A 14,969-nucleotide genomic window follows, 5' to 3' on the forward strand; every position below is an offset into this window, starting at 1 on the left:
TGTTGATCTGAGTTTTCTCTTATACGAGCTGTCGAGAATGCATAATGTATTTTAACAATGTTTGATTGGCTCACATGGTACTAATCAAATGGGCTCTTGGCTGTCTGTGAGAGGTCAAATGCCAAACCTCAGACCTTTACAGCCAGCAATCTCTGCCACACTGGAATGCATAGCTAGAAAGACTTCAGCTCCATATACACACACACGCTCACAAAACTCAACCTGCCGCAGTTATACCGCATCGCTTAGCTGACCACAGCCTGAAAATTGACATGTTTCGTAGTTTTACTGATCTGAAGTGTGAAGGAAACCAATGCTTTATCAAAACATTTATTCAATTCTAAAAATATTCATCTAAAAGCTGAACTTTAGGGCATGACATGTAAATGCACACAGAGTCAGATCAGCTTCGACAGGTGGCCATTATTGGTCATCCAGTGTGGAAACACGCCCACGGGAGTGAAAGGGTAAGGGTTGACAGCAGGACTTGTATTTATTTCAGACAGAAGCTCAGATTTGGCTACAGACATGGCATAGCAGGCCGAATCAGAGACTGTGAAGCTGTCTTCTGGCACAGCTGCACTCTGGGAGAGCGTGGTGTTGGCGTTTGTCACAGTAGTAATCGAGGGAGTCGAGTGCTCATTTTCGGCCTCTGTGGCGGCCCGGCAGCTGGGAGAAAGTGGGCTAGAGGTGATCTGCTCTAGCTTACTGTATAATGCGCGCAGGGTCACGGGAACGGACATGCACCTGTGTCAAAAACAAACAGTATTGGAGGAGAGTCGAATAACTTATTTCTTCTATTAAAGTTTGGTGACGTTGACATTATTGAAGTAAATCCAGCTCATACTCCAGCATATCAAAACAATGATATTCTCCAGGGAGTAAGACAATGATCCCACTAGGAAGGAGGCAGCCTCTTAACATTGTACAACAAGGAGGGGTATATACACAAGTTATGAAACCATACCTCTTCAAAACACTGGAGACATATTCATCCACAGAGGAATCCCCTATTCCTGCTCCAAACAAGCTGCAGTTAATCTGATGAGAATCAGAAATGTTCACCAGTACTGTGGAGAAAAATCAAAAACACACAAATAAGTAATTTAAGATAGACTGATGTCATATTTATCATTGACCTGACCCTAAAGGACCAGGGTGTAGGACTTAGTGGCACCTAGTGGTGAGGTTTTAAATTGCAACCAAACTGAATGACCTTTGACCTAACCCTGATTTCAAGTGTTTGAGAACCTACAGTGGCTGCAATATTCATGTAAGGCCCTCTCTACATCCAGTGTTGAGTTTGTCCTTTCAGGGCTACTGTAGAAACACAGCAGTGCAACATGACTGGCTCTGATGAAGAGGACCTGCCCCCATGTAGATATAAAGGGTGAGAAAAACATTTAATCTTATTTTTAGGCAGTTATACATCTACTAAGACGTTTATATGACTATTACATTCCATTTCTGCCAAGTCCATTCTGCTAGATGCTACTTAATTATACACACAATGCATCTTTAAATGACTAATTTAGTAAATTGAGGACATTTTCATTGACACAAGTAATATTTTTCAGACGTTGAGGCTCTCAGACAACACCTGAGATTCTTAAACTTTAATAAAAATGTGCGGAAAATGCTCACAAACAGCAAGGGAGTCTACGTCAGGTCGGTGAAAGGTCACAGAAAAACTGGTGTCCCACTCTGGAAGGACCTCGAAGTGCAGGTCACAAGCAGAATCTGGTAAAGAACCTGAGAACCATTGATAAAGTATTGCATGATTGTGAAAGACTTTGCAGTAATGATGTCCTTCTCCAGTTCTTCTCCTACCTGGACTGGTGCACATACAGCTTCTCAGGATGGTGTTAGTGGCACATTGATGGCGCAGCAGCTCCAGCAGGGGTGGGACATGAGACGGGTGGGTGAAGGGAATACTGTCCATCACAGTTGCTCTCTGGGCCGGCACCTCCCATGCAGCTCCGGGGAAAATATAACTGTGCGTCACATCACCGGGGAGAGGCTGGACAGAAAAGGGTATTAATGAATCTTGAGTCATGATGGATAATCATTAAGCTTACTGTGTTAACTGAGCACAACACACAACAGTGTCAATCACTAAGGCAAAAAGCTTTGAACATACCACAGTATAAATAGTATCCTGCTCATCTAATGTCTCCCTGTGGCTGTTTGCACTTTGTGAACCTCTCAGCAGAAGCTTGGGTAAGGGTGCCCACTGCAGGTCAACATCTGGTATGGTTACATCTAGGACATCACAGAAGGTAGAAAAGCAGAATACAGATAGGACATAAATTTATGTTTAAGGCTTAAACAGAAAACACTAAAATGTAATACTTATATAATGTATGAGAAGAAATAAAAAGCATATGTAAATTTCATATAGTAGAAGAATGCATTGTGAAAGGTTTCCAGACCTGTAATTTGGCTGAGTTTCTTAACAAAAGGCAACATCATTGGTATTGGTGGCTGCAGCTTGAGCAGAAAGCAGGCAGGAAATGTCTCATATGGTCCCTCACTCAGTGGCATTAACACTGGAAAACTGCAACAGGACACAATTTTATTACAGAAATACTACGTGATTTGGCACTGAAATACAGATTGGGATGTAAAATGAAAAAGTATTCTGTTGAATGAGAGATTAATCGTCATGTTACCCCTGAAGATCCAGCTGTGAAGGCTGTGGGATCACAGATGCTGTCTGAAGCATATGAGTCGCATTGCTCGGGCCTACAGTCACCTGGGCAGCCTGCAAAACTGGCTCCATACATGAAATGTGTTTTCAGCAGTTAATTGTACATATATTAAAAGATTCACAAGATATGTCAGATGTATTAATTAGATTACTGCATTTCTGTCTATTAAGAGCTCACTAGAAATTGAAGTCTTCATCTCTTCAATTGGGATTGTGTAGAACTGGATAGTCAAAGGACAATCTAGGAGAGGAACATTTTATCAATTAAAAAAGTTCAATTTCTTTAAGTAGTTTTCTTATCATCATGATGTACCTTCTTTGCCAGCTATTAGACACCCAATCCTTCTATTGTTAATCATGTTTATTTCAGGGTCACTGTCCTCTGGTGTCCTGAAAGCAGATAAACAGTGTTGGTTCAAACATTTCAAAACAAGTTTTAAGCATTCTTGTTCAATGTCGCTCACTTTGTCAAATGTGATATTTCCTGCAAGTCTTTTCCGAGGTGTTGTAGAGATGCAAACAGTTTTAATTTGACATCACTGAAAAGAAAAGAAAAGAAAAGGACAGGAAAAGTTAAAATTACTGCAAGAGCGCTCCATATTTTTCAAGCTAATAAACATTTTTTATGGAGTCGTTACTTGTCTCCAGGGATGTTGTACTGGGCGAAGAGGTGTTCCAATTTCACGGAGAAGTCAGCAAAATTTTTTGACCTGTGTGGAGAGCCGTAGAGTCAGCACGAGCATCTAAAGCTGTTTATCTTTAGGTAATCATTTAAGTAGCACTGTCACCTTAATCCCTGTAATGTGGAGGAATAACAGCAGTGCTACTGCAGTGTACTGGCTGTGGACTATGTGTCAAAATTTTCAAAAATTTACTGTCACTCTTCCTCTTACCTCAGCAGCTGAAGAAGAGATTCACTGGACTGAAAGAAAATTAAGTTTTATTAGCACAGTAGAGAGTAAAAAGGGAGTGTTGTGAATGGCTTTCCGCATAGTCCACTTACAACAGGTGATCCTCCATGTGGGGCCACCTTAACCTCCTCCACCCCACCACATGGTAGCAACACCACTTCCAGGTAGAATAAGTCAGCTGTCAAGTAACATGTGGACTCAGTAATGTGAAAGCCCATCCTAGAGCGTGAATGTAAATATGGAAGAAAAAAAAAGAGGAACCACATTATTTAATAAGATGAGATAAAGGAAATGTCATGTTGCTGATCTGAAAACACAATAATAGAGAAGTGAGGGAGATCAGATTTAGAGATATTAAAAATATCACAAGCTTACATTATCACAATTGGAAAAGGTCAGATTCACAATTTATCAAGTGTGTCTTAAAACAATAGTCAGGTTCCCAAATAAACATTGAAATAAGTTTTACTTCCCATAATCAACCCTCCTGTTCATACTGACCATTAGAAATTCCCTTCATAATGACCTTACAATGAAAGTGACGAGGGATGAAATACACAAGGCTCAGTCTGTGCAAAAAAAAAGAAAAAAAAAAAAAAAGTATTTTAATGTTTATCTGAAGCTAATATGAAACTTCAGCCGTCCAAATGAGTCAAATCAAGTAGATATGTTTCAATGTTACAGTCTTTTTAATGCCAAGGTCCCTCTTTTTGTTACTATACTTCCACCACAACTCAACAGGGAAACACTGAGGCAACACAAAGAAGGGAATTTGATGCTAAAAAGACTGTAACTGTGGCAGATATCCACTTGATATGACAGACTGCTGAAGCCTTATATAAGCTTTTAAGTCCATTTTTGAACAAAATGTGGATTTTGGCCCCCATCGCTTATATTGAAAGCACATTTGAAGGGGATCTTTTAATACTCAGTATGAGCAGGAAGAATGATTACAGTGACGCAAATCTCTTTCAGTACCTGACTGTAAGAGTCTTGCAAAATAATTGTGAACTGATCCGTTAAAAGACGACCAAAAACTGCACTAATAAGTTGACTCTGAGTCTTTACCCTTGTTGTCTGGCTATCATTTCCAGACGAGACCTCATGGCATTCATAGAGGACACTAAAATAAAAGAGACACTGACTTATTCACAAGTAAAGCTGAAATACAAGTCACTTCTATGTACTAAAACTACAAAAAGCATGGAGAATCATCAGTATGTTGTGTTTCTTTTACCATTAAACACTTCCTGGAGCCTTTCCAGGGATCTACCCAGCAGCTCACAGGGTTTGGATACATCTCTGGATTTGTCCTATTATGAGAAAAGCAGCAGCAGCGTCAACAATGGTGCAGTTGTGCGACAATGTCATCCTTGTGTAAACAGTATTTGGTCTTCCAGGCCCATCCCGCTGTGCAACACAAACTGTGTGACACACAGGCGCAGGGAAATGTTGACATTTGGATCTTTGCACTCTGGGATGGGTATGTTTAGGGAGGCAGTGATCTCACTGCACCTGGGCATGTGAAAACACAGTGTGCATTGTAAATACCCCCCTGAGCTCTATCCTCATTACTTATTGTCCGATATAAAAGTCCTCTTGAACATAGCTGCTGGCAGATATAAGTAGCACAAGCTGTTTTATCCCTTTGGACCACACATCACTTCAGATCCCCAAAGTAATCCAAGTTTCTTTATCATACTTTGGAGACTGAACACTGCCAAGCTGAACTTCATATTCATCCAATGTATTATCTGTCACGGTGCTCCACCCACGATAAATATGAAGAAAACTAACTGGCCCTCTCTAGAGCTTCAGTATATAAGTGCTAAATGTGCATCATATGTTTCATTTCAAACTTTTCTGTTGCATAAAAACATATGAGACACTACAAATCTGAACCCCTTAAACCTATTCCCCAAATGATAAACATCTGCAAGTCGAGCATCTTCCAAAAAAATAGAGCATAAAAGGGTTTATCAGTATAAATATTGCAAAAAAAGAAGAAATGACTGAAGCAAACAGATAATGATCTTGCCCGTCATTGTGCTCCAAAATTAAAACAACTGAACTCGAGTAAAGATGTGATAACTCTCAATGCACACAGCGCTGATCAAATAACAAAGGCTTGAATGTTCTCAGATAGATGATCTCATTCTCAGTGCATCACCATTGCCAGTTCCCGATTATCACATCATCATATTAAGAAAACCCACCCAAGTAAACTGGCCTAATGACCATTATTCATTTAACACATTTTTACCATCATAAAACAAATAAGAAGAAAAATAGGAGTTTTGTGTGATCTCCTACTTGCACTGAGATATTTATAAAAAAAAAAAGGGGTTAACTGACTGAAAAGAGGAGAGGATCAGATAATATGGCAGCGTTTACTTGAATTAGTCTTACCATGCATCTTCTCACAAGCTGGAAGGTTTCATGCCAAGTCCTTTCTGCATATTTCAAGCGCAGGTCAGATAATATGGACTTCATCACTAAGACACACAAAGAAAGAAGAAAAGAAGAAAAAGACTAAATATGAGCCTTTGAATGTGTGCTGGCCTTTTTTCCCCTTTGTTATTTGTATGTTTGGATTTAAATCTTAAAAAATGTATTACCTGCCTCCTTAAAAAATCTATTTCCCTCTGGCTGACTTACCTCTATCTGCACATAAGCATGCAAACATTTATGTGGATTAGCCAATTAATGAATTAAGAATAAGTGTGCAAATATTTTATTATTATAAAATGGGTCAAATCAAGTAGACATGTTTCAATGTTACAATAACTTTAGTGCCAAGGTCCCTCTTTTTCACAACATTATAAAATGAGTCAAATCAAGTAGATATGTTTCACTGTTACAGTCTTTTTAGTACCCAGGTCCCTCTTTTTCACAACAAATAAGCATTTTTTTAAAGTTAAAAATTGTCAAGTACTTGTATGTTAAGATTTGAATTAAAAAATAATAATTACCTGCCTCCTTTTACAGTCTATTTCACTCTGGTTGTCTTGCCTTTATCTGCACACAAGCATGCAAACATTTATGTGGATTAGTCAATTAATCAATTAAGAATCACCTACATTCCAACTACAAATAACAACATAAGTGTGAAAATATTTTATTATTATTATACATAGATATGTGTAGGTGTAAATGGTATAAATAAAAGGGGGCAGACCTTTTTTATAATTAAAAAAAAGAAAGGAAATGTGTTGTTGTCCCAGGCGGGCGGGCGTTGTCAGACAGAGCCGAGCCCACAGCAGGACGCACAGTCAGTCTGCAGCTACCAGCTACCGGCCAAGCTAACGCATGCTAGCCATGAGCTAACAAGGAGCTAAGCTGAGTCTCTCTATTTTTCTCCCCCATTTTTTAAAGCCACTACATTTCACATTTTTCTCAGCCTTCGTGTGAGACACAGCACCCAGGGGCGAGCACCACTTAACTAACCGGTAGGTGATATTAAAACAACCAAATTTAGTGCTATTTAATCTGCAGCTCCCCTTTTTTTGCACGTCGCATCATTTTTAGTTGTGATTAGCTGCTCGTTATCTGCTGCTAGCCTATGTGTGTGTGTGTCTATGTATGTGTTAGCAACCTAGCCGAGTTTGCAAAGGGGGTCGAAGGGAACATCTGTTGCTCTGTATATCCTATATTTTTTTAAATGCACGTGTTATCTGAGCTGCCGTGTTGTTGTTTATTATAGAGGAGGTGAGGTGAAGCTAACCTGCTGTTATAATATATATCTATATTTAATAGTTGTAGCCTCATCGTCCCCCAAAACCAACCAGCCAGCCAGCCGGTTCACCTGCAGGTTGACATGTCAGCAGCTAACTTGCTAATAAGTTAACATGATTATTAAGACTATTGTGCATGCTTGTTTATTATTTTGAGCCTCTTGTGGATGCTGTAAGTAGTTTAAAAATGCTCACATGCTCAGCTAACATGTAAAACCAATATATTTATAATGCTGTGTTGTGGCTATTTAGGTTAGTTGGCAATGTCATGATCGACTGGTTTATTATGATGTGTTGAGTGAGTATATGTTATGACTTTATAGCAAATTTGTGGGGTCGTCATTATTGCAAGCCATTTTAAAGACGTGATGTTGTCATTCCTTATCTGGAGATTAATCTAATATCTTAATCATATAACTTTTTGTTTTTTTTTGAAATAGTTAAATCAGCTGATCAGGTTCATCGGGCAAGGTTACATCACTTCCTGATATGATTAGAAATGGGAGTAATATGATTTTTTTTCTTTTTTATTGGTCTTTACTCTAGGGGTTTAAATGGTTAAGGTAAAAGCAATTGCCTTTAGTAATAAATTGTAATATTGACTTTCACTGCTCCTATTTTGTTAATTTGTGTAATGACCTTTTGGCTTCATTCCCATCTTTATTCCTCATCCCCAGAGGTCTGTGTGGCTCTGTGATTGGAAAAGGCATGGGTTCACATTTCTGGACATCATCATATTATTTACCACTGCCTTCTTGGATAGTCCTAGTTTTGGGGAACCTAACCAGTAAATAAATAGCTTTTTAGCATGTGTCAGATTTGATCCACTCCTGTCAGAAATTGGAAAATACTGCCAGATGTTACCTAGATTTAAAAAAAAGAGGTTGTAATGCTTTTTCTAAATGGCTCTTTCTCGCAGGTTCACCCTAGCTTAGCGGATTGGGTGCAATATTGTTATATTAACTGATGTGAAATGTTTTTACCGACCTGTACACAGCTGTAGGGAGGAATGTTAATATAAAAAAGCTATTTAAAAGCAGTTTTTGTCTATTAAATCTTCACTGTGGTGAAGATAATCATCCATTGCACTCTTTCTCTTAGTTATATTCTTTACTAGTGGACTTTACTGCAATGAAACACAGAAATGCCGATGTAATCTCACTGCAGTTGTAATTTGTAGAGTCAGAAATGATGATGAAACATAATCTTCTCCCTCTTTTTTTTTTTTCTTCTTATCTCTGCAGGAATTTCTCGGTCAACTCTCTCTCTCTCGTCGCAGCTGAAATTGTCCGTCTGGAATTTTTTACGGTCTTCATTTCACCTCGCGGTCCTTCCCTCCACCTCCTTGAACAACTTTCTCCCCACTTCACACTTAAATCTCCTGCGAACACAGAGCCATGGCAGCTGCTAAGCCAAAAGGGCAGAACTCTCTAGCCCTTCACAAAGTGATCATGGTGGGCAGCGGAGGAGTGGGCAAGTCGGCCCTCACGCTCCAGTTCATGTATGACGAGGTGAGCGTGCCTTTTGAAGTTTTCGCAGCTATTTCATGTAGGTTTAGTAGATTACATTCATTTCTTTTTTCCCCCCTTTCTTTTATAGTTTGTTGAAGACTACGAACCCACCAAAGCAGACAGCTACAGGAAGAAAGTGGTGCTGGACGGAGAGGAGGTACAGATCGACATCCTCGACACAGCTGGACAAGAGGACTACGCGGCCATTCGGGATAACTACTTCCGCAGTGGCGAGGGTTTCCTCTGTGTCTTTTCCATCACAGAACTGGAGTCGTTCGCAGCGACAGTAGACTTCAGGTGGAGCCTCAAGACTTCCAGAAACATCACCATTTTAATTACTCTGATCATTATTTACACACCCACTCTTCCAGCACTTTTACATTACTGAGCACAGCTGAGTGTTTGCTTTTGCTGTAGAGACGTATAACCTGAAGTGTCCTTAAACCAACACTAGCCAGGTTATTTACATACTGTAAGTCATGGCTGAGTGACATTTCCTCATTTGTTTTTTTTGTAGAGAGCAGATTCTGCGAGTGAAGGAAGACGAGAACGTGCCCTTCCTCTTGGTTGGTAACAAATCAGACTTGGACGACCGACGGCAGGTGAGCGCGGACGAAGCGAAGGCACGTGCAGAGCAGTGGGGAGTGTGCTATGTGGAGACTTCTGCCAAAACCCGTGCCAATGTTGACAAGGTTAGTGTTGATAAAGATAAGAATCAAAGGCTTGGTTGATTCTGAGCAGTGGAAATGTGAGCTTTCTTTTTTTTTCTTCTCCTTTTTCTTCTTCGTCTTTTTTCTAACAGGTGTTCTTTGACTTGATGAGAGAGATCCGGGCGAGGAAAATGGAGGACAGCAAAGAGAAGAACGGCAAGAAGAAAAGCAAAAGTTTGGCCAAGAGAATTAGAGAGAGATGTTGTATTTTATAGTGGTTAAAGAGAGCAGGAGAGCTGCTTATATGTACATATACATTTCTCAGACTTTTGCATTTATTTTGTGCCCGTACCTGACCATGACTTTCTGTTCCTGGTTACCAGGACATCTGACTGTGTGTCAGGGAGTAGTAAGGTGGCACTCCATACACCATTTATAGCTCTAACTTTTTATGTGCTGACACTCCAAAATAATTTATGTACTCTCTCTCTTACTCTGACCACGTTACAGAGCGTAATAAATGGACGGTGTTTTAATTTAGGCCCGAAAGCTTTTTTCGACAAAGAAGCTTTTTAAAGGCCCCTGAAATGTTCTAAAAAAAACAAACAGAACAACAACAACAACAACCTTTTCATTGTAAAGTTCGATGTGTAAAATGTACTCAGACAACTGTGCAGTTCAAGTTCAAAAAAAAGATGAGATGAAATGAAAGTGTCATAGCCAAGGTTTTAAATGGGGGAGGGGGGAGATATATACTGTAACTGGAGCTCGATATTGGGGAAAGCCCCCCAAGTCAATGTAATTAAGTCCCACCGTCTTGGGTAAGAGATGTAAGTTAACTGACTCTCAGCAGTGTGTCAACCCCAGAATTCATCAAGTGCCACCGAGAGAGGGAAAAAAAAAAAAGAGAATCTGCATGGCACTGGTGAATCTATAAAGCATTTTAGTTGAAAGACTGTTGTGTTATCTTAGCCAGAGCCTAACATTTTGATGCCATTCCTATTTGTTGTTTTACTATGTGGTGGTAATGGTTTTGAACACACTTTTTTTTTTTTTTTATCTGTTAAGTTTTTCTTTCTTTTTTCTTTTTTTTCCTTCCCCCCTCTTATCATATCAACCAGTGTAATATGACTGCACTAATCTTCTCCTCCATTTCCCCCCCCCCTCCTCCCCTTCTTCCAGTCACTTTGTTGAGTACCTTCTCAAATGCACAAACAAACATCGACCCTTAAATATGTGAGGGAATCTTAGAAACACTTGAACTTTTTTCAATTAACTAACATTTCAGAAGTTTTACCTCACTTGGCTAATGACTTTCATTGCCTTTTTTTTTTTTTTGTTTCTTTTGCGATTTTAAAGGAATCCCTGGTGCTCTGATAAAAGGCGATTCCAACAACACTACATCCTTTACATGCTGTGTTTAACACATCTTTTAAAGTTTATAAGAAAAGATAATTAATTGCTTCCAGTCATGTAAAGATTTATTTTGCCAATTTTTACTTTTAATGGCTCAGAATTTTAAATGTTTACCCCCCCCCCCCCTCTTTCTTCATCTTTTTTGTGTTTTAAAACTATGTATGTGTTTCTTAATTGGGCTAAAATGGAAATACATTAACGGGCTGATTAATTTAAAGGCATAAATATCGAGAGAGAAAAAAGAATATAGATAGATAGATAGATAGATAGATAGATAGATAGATGTAAGGTGGAACCTGCCCAAAAAAAAAATAGTTCATCTCAGTCACCAAAGAAAAATGCTAGCTAGTGCAAACAAGTGCCCACTTATTTAAATTAAAATGAATCACGACTTGCATCTTGTAAAGTGATGCAACCCTGGGCTTCGTTTGTGTCGACACTACCTTTGTAAAACAAAAATTAAAAAAAACTGAGAAGTAGGTCAAGGTTGAACAGGTGTCAGCAGAAGTAAAGCCTGATTTTAATTCTGAATTGCCTGAGATAGAAATGAAAGGTTATGAGAAGGCTTTTAGTAATTCATGTACAGTGCACACTGTTGCCTACCTGTCCATTGTGAATGTGAATAATCCCCCCCCCCACTCTCTCTCTCTCTCTATATCCTGTTTCGCCTGTAATCTTCGAGCTACCGATGATGACGACGTACAGTTTTTCTACATCCTACCTTTGTTTACCTTTTTGTTACATTATGTGCGAGACTACCCTAAAACACCTGATGTGTGTTTTATTTCATTTTGCTCATGTAGCTGAGTAATTTGACAAGGCAAGTGAAGAGTGAAATGGTGTAAAACGAATTGGGAAAAATGAGTTTAATACGGTTTAATACAGACCAAAATACACTGTGAAAGCTGCCCCTGCTTTTTATTTTATTTTAGTTTACTATAACTGAGCCATTTTATTTATCATTACACTTATTTTGAATGTTTTATTTTAAGTTAACCACACATTTCTCTCCTGATTCTTTTTTTTTTAAGTTAAATTCGAGTAAATGTGTGCATCGCTAACGGCAACAGCTCACTATTTACTGAATATGATGCCCAATACTGGAGTCTATGCAAAAAAAAGAACTGCTGTAATTGCAATGAGGAAGCGTAAATGAAACCCAGTGTTTGAACTGTGGTTTGAAACACACATTCAAATATTGTGAAATTACTTATTGATTCCCTGAATTAAGTATAAGAACACTGAAGGATACCCGGCCTCGATTTACAGGCTTTTTGTTTGTCAGATGATTCATTTCGTCAATCGTACTGTCCCCGCACGACAAAAAGACAGTAACGCTTATAAGAATGTTTGTGGTGGTTCTTATTTATTGAAAAGCACACAGTAGTAGAGTGAGACTAAGAGACGAGAATGAGCCAAACTTGAACCCATAATGTTAGGAACCCCGTGGCACCAGAATGTTTTGGATAGTAGTTTTGGATTATTATGTTTTTTAAGGGCTAACCTCCAGTACACCATAACATGATCGAGATGACCCTGAAAGTTGTAGAAAACGACATACACTACTACTTTTTTTTTTTTTTTTTAATAAATGTGGCATACCTTCCTCAGCTTATACAACCATTACATTACATTACATTACATTACTTTATATGAAGTGCTGTGTGTGTCTCCATTGGTGAGGATTGTTGAAGCTACTATACTTAAAAAGTGACCACCGTAGTGCTTGCTTAATCTAACATTTGGCTTTTACACAGTTGCAAAAAAACATCCATAATCAATCTTAATTTTTCTCCATAGTCGTCTTCATGTATAGTTCTGGACGGCCCCAAAAATATTTTCAGCTGGATTTAAGGGTCTGATACTAAAATAATGGTGAAGGTTTGTGTGAAAGCTAGAAGCAAACTTGTCGTACTTGGGGTATTCAGATAAGTTGTTTTTGCCTTTTCTATAAATACCCTTGGGAGTTTAAAGAAAAAAAGGAAAAAAAAGGATATAAACTGTAAGTGTAAGTTTTGGTTGGATGGTTGGATGTATGCCATCAAAATTAAATGTTTCCTTCATGTTTACTTATTTTAAACATAACCACTAATGTAGCCTATCTGTTTGTGAATGCAAGAGGTGAAGCTTACATTTCAATTCATTTTTTGTGAGTTATTTGGAAATGGCAAATAAAGTGGATATTACTAATAATATTTTCAAATGTATTCAGATTTTTGTGTCCAGGTTTATGTGTCTTGACTTATGAGTTATTATTATTAGGCAGACTGGTGTTGGTGGTCGTGGAATTTCTAACTGATTGCGCAATGTGACTTCTGTTTTGTAGAATCAGCGATTTTAAAAAAAAGAATTTCACAGTATTTTACTCAAATTAATGGATTTTTTTTTTTTTTTTTTTTGGCAGAAGTTGTGGCAGATTTTTATATTGCTTAGTGGGTTTTTGTTCCTCTATAATACAGACAGCTTCGCCCAGTCAGCACTCAATCACACTGATTCTTTGTGCGGCATACATGATCATATGCTTGACTCGTGTCATGTCATGTCATAGATTGGAGGGGGAGGGAGGGGGGGGGAATATTGATTTACCATAGTACAGACATGGATATACTGCTGCTTGTGTATGCTTAACATAGCCGTGAAAGTTGCTGAGCGTGTCAAATCTAGGTGTTTGCAAGGCTCAGTGCTTCTTTGTTAATATTAAAGTAACATCAATATATAATTCACATGTGGACAGTGATAGAAAAGTATTCAGAGAAGTAGCAATAACACTCTAATTTGATTCAAAATGAGTCAGTGCTGTGTTATGGGATCATTATTATTCATCTAGCAACATGTAAGCCAGGGGTGTCAAACTCATTTTCATTGAAGGGCCACATACAGCTCAATTTGATCTCATGTGGGCCGGATCATTAAAAGGAGGGAAGGAAGGAAGGAAGGAATGAAAAGGAGACAGAAAAGGATGGAAGGAAGGAGGGAAGAAAGATATGATGGACGGACAGAATGAAGGAAGGGAGGAAGGGCAGAAGAAAGGAAAGATGGAAGCAAGGAACGAAAAGAAGACAGGAAGGAAGGAAATATGGATGGAAGGACAGAAGGAAGGAAGGAGGGATGAAAAGAAGGAAGGAAGGAAGGAAAGTGGGCCGGAGTGGGCCCCTCGGCGGGCCGGTTCTGGCCCACGGGCCCCATGTTTGACATCCCTGATGTAAGCAGTACATTAAGGTTCAAGTTGAAGCTTATTAATAGCTTTATACAGTTTGGTCATTTATTCTATACATCATGTGTTATAAAACTGATCATTTATAGTTAACTCTTACCATCCAAAGCAAGTAGTAGTAGTAGGCAACTTAAAACATTAATAATCAATAATATGGCTTTTTTTAAATTTCAGTTTCACTACATTAGATGTGTAGTTTTTATTACATACAGCTGTGGTAGAAATGATTGGTACCTTTACATTTTATTAAAATAATGCATCCGTTGACCTATACAGTGTTTACATTAAAACTTATATTACTATCAGTGCATGTCTATGAATAACCAAACTTGTGTGTTTTCTACAAAGGCATTTTAAAATAGCCTGGACAAAATTATCAGCACCCTTCAGAAAATTAAGAATACTGTAAACAGACTATCATGTTTTAATTAGTATCACAGGTGGTCTCAATCTTATAATCACTCATGCAGCCAGTTTAAAAGGAGAAAATTACTCGCTCAGAGGAAAATTGGCCTGAGATTGAACAGGATGATTGCTCGAATGGTTGAGAAAGAACCAAGCAAAACTTCAATACAGATCCAAGCTGATTGTTAAAGTTCAACGTACGATAGTTTCACCAGGCACCAGGCATTTTTAGAGTGAAAAATAGAGTGCAGTGTCAGAAATCTGTGTCTTAGTCACAGGTCACGGGTCTTCCAGCAGGATAATGACCCCAAACAAACATCAAAAAGAACTCCAGAGTGGATGAGAAGAAAACACTGGACTGGCCTGAAGTGGTCTGCTATGAGTCCTGATCTGAATCCTGCTGAACATCTGTGGAAAG

General features: G+C 38.6%; 2 protein-coding genes across 2 annotated transcripts; one reads left to right on the plus strand and one right to left on the minus strand.

Annotated features, from left to right (window-relative positions):
* Positions 1-398: 398 nt before the first annotated feature.
* Positions 399-6,114, minus strand: zgc:111976 (uncharacterized protein LOC553663 homolog). The gene is made up of 16 exons (XM_053342607.1): positions 6,031-6,114; positions 4,859-4,934; positions 4,690-4,744; positions 3,714-3,840; positions 3,604-3,632; positions 3,349-3,420; positions 3,175-3,249; positions 3,024-3,100; positions 2,863-2,951; positions 2,673-2,776; positions 2,433-2,557; positions 2,141-2,262; positions 1,831-2,020; positions 1,645-1,740; positions 968-1,070; positions 399-747 (listed from the first exon to the last, which is right to left on the minus strand). Exons 1-16 carry the CDS (start codon positions 6,112-6,114, stop codon positions 399-401), a joined length of 1,773 nt encoding a protein of 590 aa, XP_053198582.1.
* Positions 6,115-6,880: 766 nt separating this feature from the next.
* Positions 6,881-10,112, plus strand: ralaa (v-ral simian leukemia viral oncogene homolog Aa (ras related)). The gene is made up of 5 exons (XM_053342040.1): positions 6,881-7,070; positions 8,600-8,866; positions 8,955-9,163; positions 9,384-9,558; positions 9,669-10,112. The coding sequence occupies exons 2-5, from the start codon at positions 8,753-8,755 to the stop codon at positions 9,789-9,791; spliced, it is 621 nt and encodes a 206-aa protein (XP_053198015.1). The 5' UTR covers positions 6,881-7,070; positions 8,600-8,752; the 3' UTR covers positions 9,792-10,112.
* Positions 10,113-14,969: the final 4,857 nt, after the last annotated feature.

The sequence above is a fragment of the Scomber japonicus genome, chromosome 21 (assembly GCF_027409825.1).
Source record: "Scomber japonicus isolate fScoJap1 chromosome 21, fScoJap1.pri, whole genome shotgun sequence".
In the NCBI taxonomy this organism is placed as follows: Eukaryota; Metazoa; Chordata; class Actinopteri; order Scombriformes; family Scombridae; genus Scomber; species Scomber japonicus.